This window comes from Arachis hypogaea, chromosome 13 (assembly GCF_003086295.3).
Source record: "Arachis hypogaea cultivar Tifrunner chromosome 13, arahy.Tifrunner.gnm2.J5K5, whole genome shotgun sequence".
Classification (NCBI taxonomy): Eukaryota; Viridiplantae; Streptophyta; class Magnoliopsida; order Fabales; family Fabaceae; genus Arachis; species Arachis hypogaea.
Window position 1 is genome coordinate 369184 of NC_092048.1, and position 18306 is coordinate 387489.

At 29.3% G+C, this 18306-nt stretch overlaps 2 protein-coding genes, 1 long non-coding RNA gene and 1 other non-coding gene across 13 annotated transcripts; 3 read left to right on the plus strand and 1 right to left on the minus strand.

Annotated features, from left to right (window-relative positions):
- The first annotated feature begins 1934 nt into the window (after positions 1-1934).
- LOC112736199 (RINT1-like protein MAG2) lies at positions 1935-5953 on the plus strand. Of its 9 annotated transcripts, none has more exons than XM_025785549.3 (5): positions 1935-2363; positions 3006-3339; positions 3440-3541; positions 3789-3889; positions 3974-5953. In XM_025785549.3, exons 2-5 carry the CDS (start codon positions 3078-3080, stop codon positions 5858-5860), a joined length of 2352 nt encoding a protein of 783 aa, XP_025641334.1. In that variant the 5' UTR covers positions 1935-2363; positions 3006-3077; the 3' UTR covers positions 5861-5953. The 9 variants fall into 9 exon arrangements, with proteins under 9 accessions (XP_025641334.1, XP_025641335.1, XP_025641336.1 ...); XM_025785550.3 differs by having other exon boundaries at positions 1994-2209; XM_025785551.3 differs by having other exon boundaries at positions 1997-2372.
- Positions 5954-7426: 1473 nt separating this feature from the next.
- LOC112735680 (uncharacterized) lies at positions 7427-8705 on the minus strand. The gene is made up of 2 exons (XR_003168508.3): positions 8565-8705; positions 7427-7888 (listed from the first exon to the last, which is right to left on the minus strand). It is a non-coding gene; the product is annotated as an uncharacterized lncRNA (long non-coding RNA).
- On the plus strand, positions 8662-8812 carry LOC112739318 (U4 spliceosomal RNA). The gene has a single exon (XR_003170250.1). It is a non-coding gene; the product is annotated as a U4 spliceosomal RNA (small nuclear RNA).
- A 1326-nt stretch (positions 8813-10138) lies between these two features.
- On the plus strand, positions 10139-14259 carry LOC112735681 (thiosulfate sulfurtransferase 16, chloroplastic-like). Of its 2 annotated transcripts, none has more exons than XM_072212996.1 (7): positions 10139-10252; positions 10584-10643; positions 11042-11152; positions 11245-11318; positions 11854-11924; positions 13056-13109; positions 13988-14259. In XM_072212996.1, the coding sequence occupies exons 1-7, from the start codon at positions 10140-10142 to the stop codon at positions 14060-14062; spliced, it is 558 nt and encodes a 185-aa protein (XP_072069097.1). In that variant the 5' UTR covers position 10139; the 3' UTR covers positions 14063-14259. The 2 variants fall into 2 exon arrangements, with proteins under 2 accessions (XP_072069097.1, XP_072069098.1); XM_072212997.1 differs by having other exon boundaries at positions 11245-11279.
- The last annotated feature ends 4047 nt before the right edge of the window (positions 14260-18306 follow it).

Sequence of the window (18306 nt, forward strand, 5' to 3'; positions counted from 1 at the left end):
CGGAGAATTATCGATGATGGGATGGGGATCCCCGCTCGGGTCCCGCGCCTGTCTCGGGAGAATTTCGCTCCCTATTCCCATCCTCACGGGAAAAATTCTCCACTATTGGGGCCCATTCGTGGTGGTCCCCGCGGGAATCCCCACTTCTTGAAAAATTTTGACACCCCTAACTAAATCAGTACAATTTATCAGTTTTAGAGACAAAAGTGAGGTTTAACAAACAGCAGTGGACATCCGACATGTGCAACTACTTGGGATGTAAGGAGGCCAGTCTTCCAATAAGATATCTTGGCATCTCATTAGGAGCAAACCCAAGACTGGTCAGGACTTGAAAACCGATTATTGACAAGGTTGAGGAGAAGCTCAGCTTGTGGAAGGCAAAAGTACTCAACAAGGCGGGAAAGCTTGTCCTTATTAAATCTGTGTTAAACAGCTTGCCGGTGTACTACTTGAGTCTGTATAAGATGCCAAAGGCAGTGGCTGACAAGTTGATATCGTTGTAGAGGAGATTCCTGTGGAGCAAGGAGGAAGGGAGGCATGGCTTGGCGCTAGTCAAGTGGGAGTTAGTTCAAGCCCCTAAAAAGGTGGGTGTGTTGGGGTTGGTGATGCAGTCATTAGAAACACTACACTTCTGTTCAAGTGGTGGTGGTGGCGGTTCTTAAAAGAGGAGTGCCCATTATGGAAGAAGGTCGTCTGCTTTTGCTATGACTTGAACCCAAATGTGATGTTATCAGCTCAGACGTTACCTACTAGAGGGGGCCCATGGAAGGATATCTGTCAGCTGCAGGTTAGGGATAGTGATGTGAGAGATAAGATGATAGCGGGGTTATCTATGGAAGTGGGTGACGGAAGGATGACTCGTTTCTGGGAGGATGTCTGGCTACAAAGTGGTGCCCTAAAGACGAATTTTTCGAGGCTTTTCTCTATTTCAACCAGAAAGGATCTGTCATAGGGGATTGCGGGTTTTGGGATGGGTTAGAGTGGATCTGAAACTTCCAGTAAAGACGAGAGTTGTACCAATGGGAGTTGGGATTAGTGGATCAGTTACATGAAACTTTAAGGCCTATTGAGCTAGCACATGATAAGCAAGACAGAGTTGTTTGGAAGTTTGACAAGAAAGGTATTTTTTCGACTAACAATTTTGTGCAGGTAATGCAGTCAGAGACCCTTCCGGAGAAAGTTACTAGCTATAGTTTCACCAGAACCATTTGGAAAGGTTTGGTTCCACCACGGGTGAAGTTAGTTATTTGGTTTACGGTGATAGGGAGAGTTAATATCAAAGAAAGATTGCATAGACTGAAGATTGTTTAACATGGTGATAACATATGCGTGTTGTGTAAAAAAGACGTTGAATTTATACATCACTTGTTTTTGGGCTGTGAGTTTACTTGGCAGGTGTGGTGCCGATGGCTATCTATCTGACTTTGGGAGTTTGTGGTCTATTCCGAGCTCACTAATGGAACACTTCGAGAGCTAGACAGGTGTTGCTCACAAGAAAGGAGACCGTAACAAGTGGCTCATATGTTTTTTCTCCGTTATTTGGAATATTTGGCTAGAGAGGAACAGGCGAATTTTTAACAACACGGAAGGAGGTGCTGAGGAGGTGTTTCGTAAATCTGTAATCTATTATAGAGAATGGTATAATTTAGATCCCTTTTGTTGTTGATGACAATGCCGGAGATAACACTAGGGACAATTTTCTGGTCTTATTTTTATAGGTTCCTTGTTTGTTAGATTTTCTCGCTCCACTTTTTCTGTTGAGCTCCGTTGTTCAAAAAAAAAAAGCATATATGTAATTTATTCATAACATATAACAACCATATATATACATGAATGCAAATAACCATGGTTCTGAAAATCGAATCGGATTAATCTGTCAGATCAATCCAACTGCAAACCGGTATTTATAACGGTTTGGTTCATAGGCAAAAACCGCTCAGATGTGAACCGGAAACAAAATGCCTAATTGGATGGGAATCGGATGGTTGAATCTGAACCAGAACCGACCGGTTCAAACTAAACGAAGAGTTCAAAAAAAAAAAGTAAAGAAAAAGAAAGAAAGCCCTCGCTCAGCTTCGTGTCGAGGTAGCCGTCGTCTTCGTCGAGCAGCTTCGTCTCACCGCCGCCGTCTTCGTCTGCTCTCTGCTCGCCATCGTCCTCGTCTGCCCTTTGATCGCCGTCTTTCTCGTTTGCCCTCTGCTCGCCGAAGGTCAGCTCAGTGACACTGATCTTCCTTTTTTTTAATTATGTTGATGCTTTGTTCGAAAAACAGTAGCCTCAATCCTCTGATTCCTCTCCTCAAAGTCTCAAATCTGAAATCTCAAAGTGTTTGATTCCTCTCCGCCATGCGCAACAGATCCACAGTGAGTGAGGTCGCGTTTTGCTCGATTGCATTCCTTAGATCTAAACTCTCAATGTGGAGTTCTATTACTTCTTCTACTGCATCTCTGATTTTTGAATTTTGGCATGAAATCTTTTAGTTGTTGCAGTTGGTTCTGTTGTTGCCGAATTTGTGTTGCTGTTTCATTGTAATTACTAATTTGCAATCATATAATTTTTGTTGTTGCTGATTTTGGATCTGAAATTGTGGTTGATGATTGCTGAATTGTTGCTTGATTCTGGCAAAATTGAACGCATATCTGGTTGTTAGCGATGATTGAACCATCTTAGAGTTTTCCTTTCCTTTCCATAACTTGAATCATTGAATGGTTAGCTATGCTCCTGTGCTGTTCTGAACTGTGTATTCTTAGTGTTGATTGAATAATTGAATGATTAGTTCACTGCTGTGCTTTTTTTCTGGGTTAATTTTTGGAAAAAAATTATTAATCTTCGTTAAAATTGTGCTGAAATCTTGCTAAAATTGTGATAAGCTGAAAACCTTGTTGATCTTTATTGAAATTATAATGAAAATTTTGTTAAAAGTTTGTCAGAACTTCTATTTGTTCATTATAATCGGTCTATTGTTAGAGAAGAAATAAATTTTGTCATCTTTGTTTTTAATAAAGAAATAGATGAATTGAACGCGAAGAACAACTGCACGCGAAGAAACTTCCAGAACCTTCGAGATTTCATTGTTCATGGACTCGCTGCCTGCACCCTCTCACCTCTCTCCCTCCGCACTCTCCTTCCTCGACGGCAAGTTCCACACCAAAGATGCCCTCTCGGAAGCTTCGACACTCGTTGCCGAGCTACAGACTCAGTGCTCCGAGTTGGATCGGTCTCTGAATGAGTCCACTCGCCGACTCGGAGCGGGTCTCTCAGCTTACACTTCGCTCTCGGGCGACGTCAACGGCCGCCTCAGTGCCCTTGCCTCCACTTGCTCTTCCAACGCCGTGCCAGGTTCGGTCCATTGATCTTTCTCTTTTATTTGGGTTTAACTGTAGGGTTTTTGTGGTGTTTTGAATTTTGCGAAATTGAATTGGTTTGTTGTTGGGTGGAGATGGAGGAAGCAGCGAAGAGGGTGATGGCAAGGGTTTCAGAGAGGAACTTGCGGCTTTGGCGAAGGAAGTTGCCAGGTTGGAGAATGTTCGTGTTTATGCAGGTTGGTTATCAGTATTATTTTTTGGTTTTCAATTATCACTGTCAGAAGAGCATGAATTGGATGGAATACTTGTGTTGTGGTCACTTTTGTGAAATGGATTTGTGGTTCTCAAATATATGTTGGTCTGCTTAGGCTGACTTCTTAGATATCATACTGGTCATACTTGTTGAATAATGCTACTTATTTCAGTATACGGCTAGTGCAACTTTTCTTTGGTATATTAATACTCTGACACTGCTTCTTACAGAAACAGCGCTGAAACTTGATACTTTGATTGGTGATACTGAAGATGCTGTATCACATACCATGAACAAACACCTGAGGAAGCCTTCTAGTCAGAATTCAGAAGTGAGAAATCTTTCTTATCATGGATCCCAATATCCATTGGGAACTATTGCATCATTACATTGTTATGTCTGCTAAATGTTGCAGGAAATGCGTCTGGTTGCTATAAACACGCTAAAAACAACAGAAGGACTATTGACCTCAATTACAAAGACACAGCCTCAGTGGAAGCGTCTTCTATCAGCAGCTGATCATAGAGTAGATCGAGCTCTGGCTATCTTAAGACCCCAGGCAATTGCTGATCATCGAGCACTTCTTGCTTCCCTTGGATGGCCCCCACCTCTTTCTTCTTTGGCTTCTGCAAATCAAGGACTGAATCCTCTACTGCATATGCAAGCAGATGTTAGACTCAAGTACTCTAGAAATTTTCTTGCTTTGTGCAACCTACAAGAGTTGCAAAGGCAAAGAAAATGTAGGCAGCTTGAGGGCCATGATAGGGAGGTTGCTCTGCGACAACCACTTTGGGTAATTGAAGAGCTTGCGAATCCCTTGTCATTGGCTTCCCAGCGACATTTCTCAAAATGGATTGATAAACCAGAATTTATATTTACGCTTGTATATAAGATCACAAGCGATTATGTTGATTCAATGGATGAAATGTTGCAGCCTTTGATTGATGAAGCAAAAGTAGTTGGCTATAGTTGCAGAGAAGAATGGATTTCAGCAATGGTTACTTCCTTATCAACATACTTGGCAAAAGAAATTTTCCCTAGTTATATTAGTCAACTAGAAGAGGAGAGTGTTACAGGTATTCAATCATCTGCTAGAATATCATGGCTGCATCTGATTGACCTGATGATAGCTTTTGATAAAAGGATCAAGTCTTTGGTAGAGCGTTCTGGAATTTTGCTATTTTTTTATGACAGTGGTATGTTGCAGAGGATTTCTTCACTATCTGTATTTTGTGATAGACCAGACTGGCTTGATCTATGGGCAGAAATAGAGCTAGGTGATGCCCTTGATAAGCTTAAACCTGACATTGAAGATGAGAATAATTGGAGAAAGAAAGCTGAAGCTGCAGTTCTCTCATCATGTATTGATGATCTCAAGTCTCCCCTAATTTCCAGTGCATTTCTTCGCCATCTATCAGCTGTTATTGAACGATGTAGATCATTACCAAGTGTTACTTTGAGGTCCAAATTTCTCAGATTAGCAGGTGTGCCTATTATAAGAAAATTTTTTGATTCCATACTTGTCCGTTGCCAAGAAGCTGAGGGACTAACTGCCTTAACTGATGATGATGCTGTAATTAAAGTAGCAGTTTCCAACAATGCTGCCCATTACTTTGAATCTGCATTAAGGGAATGGTCTGAGGATGTCTTTTTACTTGAGATGGATCTGGATGATAAAGCAGAGTTGCCAAGTAATGCAGATAGAAATGGCGAAGTTTTGTCAGAGAGTTCTGGTAGGGTTATATTGGATGACGAGATCAAGAAGTTGGAAGATTTTAGAACAGAATGGGTTGAAAGGATATCTGTAGTTATTTTGAGAGGTTTTGATGCTCGATCTCGAGATTACATTAAGAACAAGAGGCAATGGCAAAAGGTTGAAGAAGGGTGGACTGTGTCGAAGACACTGATAGATGCCCTAGATTATTTGCAAAGCAAAATATCAGTTGTAGAAGAAGCTTTGAATAGTAGGGATTTTGTTGGGGTATGGAGAAGTTTGGCAGCTGGAATTGATCAATTGATTTTTAATGGTATTCTTATAAGTAGTGTAAAATTTCATAATGGTGGTGTCGAAAGATTCAACAGCGATATAGGTGTTTTATTTGGGGTATTTGGGGCTTGGTGTTTGAGACCAGAAGGTTTTTTCCCAAAATCAAGTGAAGGTCTTAAGTTGTTGAAGTTGAATGAAACCCGAGTGCAAGAATGTCTTGCTGGGGGGAAGAGATGGTTGAAGGAAAATGGGATCAGGCATCTGACTGTAACCGAAGCAGAAAAGGTTGTGAAGAATAGGGTGTTCTCAAATTGAAGCTTTTTTGCTTTGCTTTATGATGTTTTTAAAATTTTGAAAAAAAATTCTCATATTTTTAAATTGACATTGAAAGAAAATTGATTCAGTAAATTAGGTCATATAACAACTAAAACAAAATAAAACTCATACGATAAACGAAGTCTTATTTAAAAAATATCATGCAATCACTAAATTACTTGTCTATTATAAAATCAATCAATTAAAAATTTTTTTCAATCAATTGGTTGTTGTTTATATAAAAAGAATAGATTCTGTCGATATATAATCAATTGTTTTTTTGGGCTAATCAATTGGATAGGTAATAAAATTGATCGACTTTTAAAAAAATTGATTTTTGTTCATAAAACAATTGATTGTTGTAAAAAAAAAAAAATTCATTCACTTAATCAATCGATTACTTGAATAAAAAAAGCAATTGTGTTTTCTGCAACTTGCAAAAAGAAAAAGAATTTTCATTTTCTAACCAATCGATTAATTGAATGAAAAAATTGATTGCATTTTTGCACGGTGTAAAAGGAAAAGGACTTCTATTTACTAACTAATCCATTACTCTAATGGAAAAATCAATTGTTATCATGATTGATAAACGATGATCATTGGCTACAAGAAATTGATAATTATAGTAGAAGGAAATATATAAACAATTATAATTATAGAATTTGATAATTGAAAAAGAGATTGATGATAGATTATAAAATTATTAATCTTAAGATTGAAAAAGATAATATTAGGATTTCAAAATCAAAATAAAATTGAGAAGGAGATTGTATGTAGAATCTCGAAGAACATTTTTTTAGTTTACAGGTTAAGGACTAATATCTGAACTTCATTTAAAAATCTGCCGCTGGGCAATGAGTTGCTGCATGCACAAAACGGGGTTTTAGACGAGTGAACTGACCACTCGACCAACCCAACTTGGTTAATTTCAAAGAACATTAAATTGTTAATGATAGAGTTGTGAAAATAAGATAGATGATGAATAATAAAATAATAATTTATAAAATAAAGAATTGATTTTATAATTAAATAATGTACGAATAATCAATTAATAAATAAAACTAAAAAAATAAAAAATATATTTGTTACTCAAATTATTTAATAGCCAAACGTTTTAGGACTATGAAAACGAATGCAGGTGCCTAACTCTCATGTGTATTGTCAAGATACCAAGATCACTGACTCTTGTAAGTGTCTTTTTTTTTGTTAGGAAAAGTAGAGAGAGACTGAGAGACAATGAGAATATTAAACAATGTGAATAATAGATATGTCAAACGTTGAATTCAATAGGTATGTATGCAGAAGATTATGTTGATTATTCTTAATTGGATGACTATTCCTTTTTATTCAATTTACTCATGAATAGTTAACAATGACATGATGTTCAATTCACTAGGTGTGCGGATGGTTATCCTAATGTTAGGGTCTAGAAGGTAATTTGGAGGTGGAGTATTTTTTTACTTTATTAGGTCAATTTTAGAACCTATTATTCACATTGTTTACAAAAGATTATCTACCTAGCAAAACCGTTTTTGTTAATAAAATTAATGTTTCCTTCTAAAAAAATTAATGCGAAAGAATTATACATGCATAAAATGTGCAAAATGATGTTCACAGCATAGTTACCCATAAGATACTATGTTCAAACTTCAAACAGTGAATACACACAATAATAAATAATTAAACGGTTTTGTTAGGTAACTAACTAGGTAACTAACCAACTCCCCAACTTAACAGTCCAACAACACACACCATGACGCGCAAATATATAAAACAGATAAGGCACTTCATGTGAGTAATCACCCAATTTAAAACCATGGCGCGCACGCGCACATACACATGTAAAAATACCTCCAACTTTTGAGGGCAGCCTTGCTCTTCTCAAAAGTCTCAACACCAGAACCTAACAGAACTCGTTTGTTGTTAAGTAAAACCCCATCGTTGGACAACCCTTCATCTTGTTCAAGGGAAGACAATGATTTAGCAGTAGTCCCTTTATATTTAACATCATAGTTGAAAGTACCTGACCTGTTAAGAATGTGGTACTTGTAAATATACACGCACAACACATATATAGATATAATCAGTGAAAAAATGGACCTGAAAATGGGTTAAAAGTTAAACGTTCTCCTTCAAGAACACCATTTTCTGTTAGGCAATTTAACAAACATGTCATAGGCGTGTAGAGCATGAAGCAAAGTAACACTAGAAAAAACAAAAAGAAAAGTATAAAATTAAACATAATATAAAATATATTTCATGGCAAATGATGAATAGTAACTTATGCTCACAATATATTTAATGATTATATATATAAAATATATATAGTCACTGAGAGTCTGAGAGATTTGAGATATCTAAGGAATTTGATAAAGTGATAATGTTTTTTTTTTCAAATATTAAAATATTGTTTTTTGTCCACCACACAAAATTGTTTTTCTATTTTTTTTTTCACATCTCTCTTTGAAAACACAAATTAGGACTAGTAGCATTTTATGTTAACTCTTAAAAGTTAAAGGAAACAATCACATAAGTTTTACAGTGACATGTAAATTGAAATTTAGGAAATCCTTTATTCCATAATTTAAAAAAAAATGAATTACATTTTATTTTAATGAATTAGTAAATTGAAATAGTTTGATTTGAATTTTGATCTCTTTCACAATTTTATAAAAATAACTCTAAAATAGTCTATTAAACTCACTCCTTATGCAAAGTGAGTGAGTCCCACATCGCCGGAAATGTAATGGGACTTGGCTCAAGGGTTTCTATAAAAGGTTAGAAAAGAGAGAAGAGAAAGCATCTTTGCGCTTGGGGCAATGACGCAGCTAGTGAGGTTCTAACCGAGGCGCGTCTATTGCTGGTTGAAAACTATTTCCAAACCCCCTCTTGGGCCTGGGTTTGGCCCAGGTCCTCGAGAATTTCTGGAAGGGCTCCCTTTTGGGTAAAGCCCTATAATTATAGTCAAAGATTTATATTATGGTTATGTTGCTTACAAGATGACCAAAAAGAAAATTGAACTAATGGATTGTAATTCAAATAATCTAATAATTATTTAGGGTCACTGAAGTTGATTTTGATTTGATGATTGATTATGTATATAAAAGATTAATTTTTTTTCCCCGTTTTAATACCAAAAAAAAAAAAGATTAATTTTTTTTTTTTTTAGTTTTATTAACAATTGTTCTTAACATGTGTTAAAGAAATCTAATATATTAAAAGTAATGTAAATCTAAATGTGAGATTACTACTTAAATGGTTTTGGATTTAGGTTTTGAAATAATTAATTAATTTATAGGAAGAGAATGATATTTATTTTCCATTCCTTATTATAGACTTCAGAATTCAATTTATTTATATTGTACGTCAAACATTTCAAATGGACCTTTAAAAGAAAGGAAAAATTATTGAACCACTCTTTATTTAAAACTTTATAAACATAATTATCTAATTAATTACACTCTTATTAAATCATAAAACTCCTTTATGAGTTCTATTAGTGTCCAAATCAACTTTAGAATTTATGTGTAAAGATTATTCTCAATATATACGACGAATGCTAATATATTCTGAACAAATTAAATAATAAAATGCTTCTTAAAAATTAACTTGTTATAATTCGTTACACCTTTGATAAATTAAAAATTTTAAATTTTAAATTTAAACTATTAATATAAAAAATAAAAAAATTATACACCACTTGTGTATAAATGTCAAATAATAACTCCATAATAATATTTAAGGAGCCATTCAGATAAAGACATCTAAAACGTCTTTTTTTAAAGATGTTTTTTATTAATTAAAATTTAATACATATAATTAATTAAACTATATTATTTTTATTAAAATTAGGACAGACAAATTAATTTGACTGAAAAAATGGTGAATCAAATTTTGAACAGGTCTAAAATTAATATTATTTTTTATAAAAAATAAATATAATATCCTTATTATAAAAAATAACTAAAATACTCCAATTATATATATATATATATAAAGAATATTTTAATTATTTTTTATAATAAAAGTATTGTAGTAATTTTTTATAAAAAATAATATTAATTTAGATTAATTCAATAATTAATTTACTATTTTTTCAGTTAAATTAATTTATTTAGTCTAATTTTGACAAAAATAACATAATTTAATTAGATTATGTATTAAATTTTAATTACTAAAAAATATTTAAAAAAAAAGACGTTTTAGACACGCCTAATATTTAAGGCATTAAAGGTACCCGTTTTGACACCATCATATTGATTCATAATAATCTTGAAAGATGATGATGTCAAAGATGAAAGCATTGAGAGGAGTGTTATTGTTTGGTGTCTCCACCGCTCGTTTTCATGGCTATCCTTCACTCCCTCCCTCCCTCTCTCAACCTACTTTCAAGTGCGTTTCTATCAATCAAACATTATATTCTTCTCTTTAATTTGTTTCTTATTCTTAAGTTTTAATTTGTTTCCTAATTGTTTGATTTAGAACACAATAACTTTGTTGTTGCTATATTATTATGATGTCTTTAATCTTTGAGCGAATCCATGATTTAACATCTCCGATGCTTGTCTCAAAATTTTATTGGCAACATACTACTACCTTAGCTTCTTATTGGTATGTAATGTAAATATTAATTAATCTGATTTAATTTCTTTTATTATTATTATTATTATTATTATTATTATTATTATTAATTATAAGTTCAATTATTTATTATTAGATGCAGATGGTCGTTTTGGAAAACCGTGGGTTCCCCCATGGCACAATACAACTTTTCAAACTTTTGGTAAGAATAATTTAATTAAAGAAGTTGAACCTATTATAATGCATTTTTTTTGTTACTAAATATTTTTTATTATTATAATACATTTTTTATTAATATTATGTTATATGTACACTAAAATTAGTTATTAAAATCAGTTATTAGTATAAAATATATATTAAAATATAAATATATATTAAAAATAAATTAAACCACATTAGTATATTTATACATAAATATATTGATAGTTAATTTTAATATAAGAATAACATTTTTATTTCACGAATGTTAACTAAGGCTGCAAATTCAATTTCTTTAGCCTTTAATTAATTTCTTGAAAGAACAAATTGAGTTAAGGAAACATAATTAACACAATAAGTAATTAATTTAATGTGATAATTATGAGTTTTAATTATTTGAAGCACAAAAACTAGTCCAAATGAGAATTTGGAGAGTAGAAAAGTTCCAACTTCGGTGGCCGTTGGCGTCGCGCATGGCCTTCTTCAAGCCGGACATCGCTATTTGGATGTCAGGTATATTCGATTTATTAAATATATAATTATTCATGTATTTATTTTTATTATTTTATTTTTAAATTTTTGTAAAAAATTTATTTTATTTGTAGGACCATTGAAGAGTTCAGTGCAGGTCACACTCCAGGTGCCATTAACATCCCTTACCTTCACAAAATTGGAGAAGGTTAATTCTACTCCTTATTAATTCGTAATGATATATCTACATTAAAAATTAGTTATTAATTAGTAACGATATATTTATATATAAATATATTTATATACATATATTATGGTTGTTTTTTATTTAATAATTAATATATTTTTTGGTGATTTAATAATTAATATATTGAATAAAAAAGTTTGAACTTTGTAATTTGAGTAGCTATAACAAAACCCTAGTTATATATATATAATAAGCTTATACTAAATTCTAATAAAAAAAAAAACAAAAGCAACCAATTTGAATTTGAATTGATCAAATAATCAATTCAATCGTTCATTTAAATAAGTAGTAAAAATTTGATTTAAATTTTACTTTGTATACGTAACAACTCATTAACTCGACAGATCTTATGTATGGAATTAAAGGATACTAGGAACAATTAAAAGAAAACAAAAGCATTAAATTTGAGGAATTTAAAGTGAGGAATTTCCTCTGAAATTTAACTTGTAATTTAAATCTCTCTAATTAATGAGTTTAATGATCAATTAATATGCAGATATGACAAAAAACGCTGATTTCATTGAACAAGTCTCATCCCAATTCAGCAAACATGACAAAATCGTTGTTGTGAGTGCATCATTAGCCTTAATTACCAATCTTATAAGAATAGAGTATCCCATTTAACTTATTGCTTTATTATATCTCAAATTTTATTTTTTAATTTCTTAATTTTGTATGATAAAAATGAGATTTTAATTTTTGCCTTTTTGGTCAGCATTGATGACACATGAATACAATTATAATTTCATTTTGAACAATTTTTTTAGGGTAAAATATATTTTTTGTTCCTGAAGTTTGATAAAAGTTTTAAAAATATCCCTAAATTTTATTTTGTTTCAATTTTGTCCCAAAAATTTTCGATTTGCATTAAATATACTCCTGACGGCTAATTTTTCAAAAAATTTAAGACCAATTCAACAACAATTTCATAAGAACCCTCAACACAAACAAATCAAACATAATTTTCATGCATTATTATTAAATTGGTCTTAAATTTTTTGAAAATTTAGCCGTCGAAAGTATATTTGATGCAAATCGAAAATTTTTTGAACAAAATTGAAATAAAATAAAACTTAGAGATACTTTTAAAACCTTTGCCAAATTTCAAGAATAAAAAATATATTTTACCCATTTTTTTAATGTCAGCTTGTCATAAAGTTATAGTCTCTAACTTATATTATAAAATTGAACTAAATTAAATTAATTTGCTTTGGAGTACTATTTTTGTAGCATTAATGTTTTTACTTTATAACGTTTTTATTTTTATTTTTGAATTAAAAATAATACTTTAGAAAAATTCTAAATATGACACATTAGCATAATTACTTCTAAAATAGATAATAGCCCGCTACAACCTACAAAAAGCAAAAAAACTTAATTTAAATCCCTAATTATATATCTCAATACTATACGATAGGAAAATATTATTTAATAAATAATATTAATTAGTCTTTACATTATATTGTATTTTATATATTAATTTAGAGTAATAATACTAGAAAGCTAATTTTTTAAATTATTTTATTTATCTTAAATTTAAATCTTAGATAATAAATTTTTAATTTTAAATTCTAAATTATAAATCATAAATTTTAAACTTTTAAAAAATAAAAAAAATTAATATTTTTAAAAAAATTAACTAATACTAATGAACTAAAATGTGATTCCTTACATTTGCTGGTTGATTTAATATGACAGGGGTGTAAGAGCGGTAAGAGGTCTAAGATGGCTGCTACAGACTTATTAGATGCTGTAAGCTAATCATTCTTACTCAATCTCAACTTCAACTCCTATATATATTTTAACACTTGTTTGATCATAGTGAATTTTTATTTTGTATCTAATTATACCTTAATAAAAAATAAAAAATAAAAAATAGTTTTTTGATATACTTAAAGTCTTAAACATACTTAAATACATTTATATGTCGACACGTTTGACTTTATCAATATTATTATGTGTCCTTAAAATTAGTATGTTGATTTCTCCGTGTCATGTTAGGTTCCTTATACATGTGTTCATAGTATCAATGTTATAATAAAAATATTTGGTAACAAAAAATAATAAATTTAATTTTGATGAACTATTAGTGTAAAATAGTTTTATACATACATTTAATTACATAATGTTATATCAATAAAAATAATATTTTTTCTGTTGATTGTATGAATGGTCATTTAAAAGAATAGATATAATTGTACGACTGTATAAAATATTTTACATTATTAATGTATCAAAATTAAACTAAAAATAATTAATAAAAAATAATTAAAATTTATCTTATTTAATATTCATTAATTATTATAACAATTAATAAATATTAAATAAAATAAATTTTGACTATTTTTTTTTTGTCTTCTTAATATTATCGATATCATAATATAGCCAATAGATTTGTATATGCAATTTTACTTCTTTTTTTTTATGGAATTGAACACATAAAGAGTTCAATTGATTGTATAGTATGCCACTATATATCAAGTTTGCTCTCTCATGCATATATAGTAAGGCATATCCTTTTAGGGTTTGTCATCAAAATATATATTCAAACTATATTTAATTTATATGAGTAGCAATAATTATTAATTATTAAATGGTGATCTTTATAGATTTTAATTTATGTGTTGCAGGGATTTAGTGGAGTTAAAGATGTGGCTGGTGGTTATGATGATTGGACCCAAAATGGACTTCCAACACAAATATAAAACGTCACAAATGAGTAATTAAGTTTGTTATTATGTTTTATGAGAAATATTAGAGAATCAACCGATTCTATTATTTTTGTTGTAGTTAATCAGTAATATTTAAAAGTATATACTTAAAGTATGTTATTAGAATATTAAACTAAAGAAATTAAATTAATAATTAAAATATTAATAAAAAATAATAAATTTTGCTGATTTTTATTTTTTTAATATTTTATTACGATAAATAGGTTTAATTTGTTTCTAATAGAATATTATAGGATTTATTCATTATCATACATTGGATCAAACTTTAAAACTATATATAATAATTGTTAATCGAATGTAACTCTTGTTTATTATAATTAGAATCATCACTTGATCATCATTATTAAGCCATATGGTATAATTAGACACACAAAAAAAAAAAAAAAAACCATATGGTATAATTTGACTTTAACTTCATATAAGTTATTAGTAACACAGTTATGTTGTGAAATAATATTAGAAAGATAATAAAAAATTTTACCAATTAGTTTAAAATTATTTTATTTAATATTTATTAATTATCGTTAGAATTATTATATAATTTTATATATAATAAATATATAATTACAAATATTATGTGTATAAAATTATAAATGTTATATTATATAAAATAACTTTAGATATTATCTTTCTAATATTATCATTTTCTAATTATAAATCGTACCGAAATTAAATCGCTCGTAAGATCAGACTCATTCATTATATATCAATAACTAAAATTAATATAATAAACATTCTTATTTGTTATTCGAAAAAAAAAAAAAGGCTAGAGGTTGGGTAAAGAGTGGTAGTTGGTTGAGCATAGAATATGGTTTGAAATCATGACACACTATATAAGTATATAGTTTGGTGAAAAGGAAACTCATCCTACCACGTTAGTTTTCATTTTAAGAATTCTCACATTCATACGGAGACAGATTTCAGAGTAAGGGTGCATATCACTCGTAGCTATCCAAAATTTTCAAAAATTTTTTATATACATATTTTTATTTATATAATTTCTAAATAATTATAATGGTGTAATAATTATGTTTTAGTAATTCAATATAAAATATATATAAGTTCAAATTTTATTCTTTTTTTTAAGATAGACACTTTTTTAGTAAGAATCTAACTTTTTTTTTTTTTTTGAAAAGTATAGGGTACCAACATATTATCTGGCAACTTATTACCAATAATAATTAATTATTATATTTTAAACATATGTATAAAGAAACACATCTAGAAAATATATCTATAAAGATACTTCTATTAGACACAGTCATAAAAAAGATATTTTTATTAGACACATCTACAAAGATACTTCCATTAAACACAATTATAAATAAGAGTTGGCAGAAGTTGATAGAAATGCTGTTAGTAACATAGTGGGATTGTTTTTTTTTTTTTTAATTTAATTGCGTTAAAAATTTAACACCTAATTTAATCAGTATATAATTTAATCAAAATACTATGTACACACTTAATTATTATATACTTGTATATATAAATACATTATTTTATATAATTCTAATACGTATATTTGGGTAATGCTAAAAAGACCAAAAAAACAACAGAATTTATCTTATTTAGTATTTATTAATTGTCACAACAATTAATAAATACTAAATAAAGTAAATTATGACTATTTTTTGCTGATTTTCTTTGGTTACCAAATATTTATGTATATTTTATATTTTAACATATATTTTAAACGGTCACTACATAATAGGAAACAAAATCAAAACACTTATTCTATACATAACTTCAAACATGTTACCCACAACTCTTACCTTTTCTTTACGCCACCACTTCGATCTTCCACCAAAGGAGTTCAATCCAAATCATCAATATATAAACACACACACACATTATTTCAACAAAAAATATGTTCAATGTCATATAAACACAAGACAATATATATATACAAAATGGGTGCATCGTCACACAAATGGTTGAGAACTATTCGGAGGAAGTTCCTTAGATCATTCAACAAAGACAACATCATCACTACTCTACCTTACACAAGAAGAAACCAACTCGAAGAAAATGATAATGAAGCCACCATAGGAAGCAACAATGAAGAAGAAACCACCACCATAGCTAAGGAAGATCTTGCGGCAATCAAGATCCAAGCTTATTTTAGGGGTCATCTTGTATGTTACATATTACCCATTCACCCTAATAAATCCATGTCACAATCATACAATTATTTCTTGAAAGCTTGCTTAATATTATGTGTGTATATATAGAGTTTAATTTTGATGTCTGACAGTATAAAACGTTTTATATAATCGTTCAATTATATTGATTTTTATGCGATCAAAATAAAGTAAAAATTAAGTACTTTTACTGACGTGACATTATTATATGATTGGATTTATATATATAACTATTTTTAAGCTGCATCAAAATTAAATTCATACATATATTTATAAACTTCGAAATTATAATGGATGGTGTGTGATATGGTTGAATAATTATTATTGAACAGGCAAGAAGAGCATATGGAGGTCTTAGAAGCATTGTGAAGGTGCAAGCATTGGTGCGTGGTGTTTTTGTGAGGAAACAATCACATATTGCTATGCAATGTATGCATGCAATTCTTCGTTTACAACTTAGGGTTCGTGCAAGGCACCTCCACCTCCATGGAACCTTTCATAATTATTAACAAGGGAAAGTATTATTTTGTTCCTCCTGTTCGGGTAGAATTCTAATTTGGTACCTAATATTTTAAACATTCTATTTCAATCTTAAAAATTTTTAAATGTCCTATTATAATTTTAAAATAATTCTAAACGGATTTAATATTGTCCCACTATTAAACTTGGTACAAATAATTTGCATATTGAAGAACCAATAGCATTTGATTTAGTATATAAGTAAAATTGATCTACCAACGATTACTAATATAATTTTTTTTTTATTTTGAAGTGTTGATGATTGATTGTTAGGATTTGGAATTTTGTACAAAAAAAATTGAAGAAAAAAAGTGTTACAAAAAATTTTTTGTTATGTTTTTCTAATACATAAAAAAAATATAACTTAACTAGTAACGTTATTAATATTTACATTACTGTTAACTATTATTATTAAATTTAATGGTAGAACTACATTAAACGTATTTAAAAATTTTTGAGACTGAATATAAGATTTAAAAAGTTAAAAACTAAATTAAGATTTGACCCATATTGAGGACTAAAATAATACTTTATTCGATTAATAATTAATGCGACTTTGTGTTTGGTTTCTAATTTATTTAATTTATGGTTGAATGATTTTAAAGTAGATGAGAAATATTATTTGTACAATGAATATTATTATGCATATATTCATGAATGTGTTATAATTTGTGCCAAATGATTTTGTATTTTATACATATGCATACTAATTCCCAATACTCAATCAAGGATACAAATTGATATGATGAAGTTGCTGAAAATTTTGGATTTCATATGTAAGCCTACTAATTCCCAATACTCAATCAAGGTATTACAATATTTATCTTTTATTATTATTTAGAAATATGGTTTAATGAAATTAATTATTTTCTCTTAATATGTTAGTGTTTCCATCAATTCTCATCTTAGATATAAAAAATTTTAATTTGAACCAATTACTTTACTTATCGAAATATTTATAATAAATAAAAAATTACTATTTTTTACATAGAGACGGCTCATTCTTAATAAAATTTTGTTATACATTTTATTAATTAAACAAATTTTAATTTTTATATATTATATTTTATATTAATAATTTATATTTAAAAATATAAAACTTTTAAAATTTGTTAATTTATTTGTTATTTCGAATATAATTCTTCTTATTTTTTCATAATATATTATAATTTGTCGATATTTAAAGATAAAAAATATTATATGCATACTAAAAAATAATTATTAAATTAATTTTCTCTGTATAAATATATATTATTTAATTTATTTTATGATTGTTCATTTGTTCTTTTGTGTAACGTAGTTGTTTACATGGAATTTAAATTTAAAATAATTAAAAAACAAGGGAATTTTTTTAATAATAAAATAAAAAATTCATATTTTTTCAAATATTATTTTTGGACTTTAATTCTTAAAATGCGATTTTTTTTTTTTGTATTTAAGCAAATTCGTCGGATCCGGTGAATTCTATAAAAATTGGCAAGTTTGCCTAATCCTTGACGAACTCTATAAATTTGCCTAACCTCCAGCGAATTCCACTCAAGTTTTTTCAAAAATCCA

Coding starts and splice junctions, on each gene's coding strand:
- LOC112736199 (XM_025785549.3), top strand. CDS start 3,078: ATGGACTCGCTGCCTGCACCCTCTCACCTCTCTCCCTCCGCACTCTCC. Junction 3,340..3,439: donor CTCTTCCAACGCCGTGCCAG/GTTCGGTCCATT, acceptor TGTTGGGTGGAG/ATGGAGGAAGCAGCGAAGAG. Junction 3,890..3,973: donor CTTCTAGTCAGAATTCAGAA/GTGAGAAATCTT, acceptor TAAATGTTGCAG/GAAATGCGTCTGGTTGCTAT.
- LOC112735681 (XM_072212996.1), top strand. CDS start 10,140: ATGATGATGTCAAAGATGAAAGCATTGAGAGGAGTGTTATTGTTTGGT. Junction 10,644..11,041: donor TACAACTTTTCAAACTTTTG/GTAAGAATAATT, acceptor AATTATTTGAAG/CACAAAAACTAGTCCAAATG. Junction 11,319..11,853: donor CCTTCACAAAATTGGAGAAG/GTTAATTCTACT, acceptor ATTAATATGCAG/ATATGACAAAAAACGCTGAT.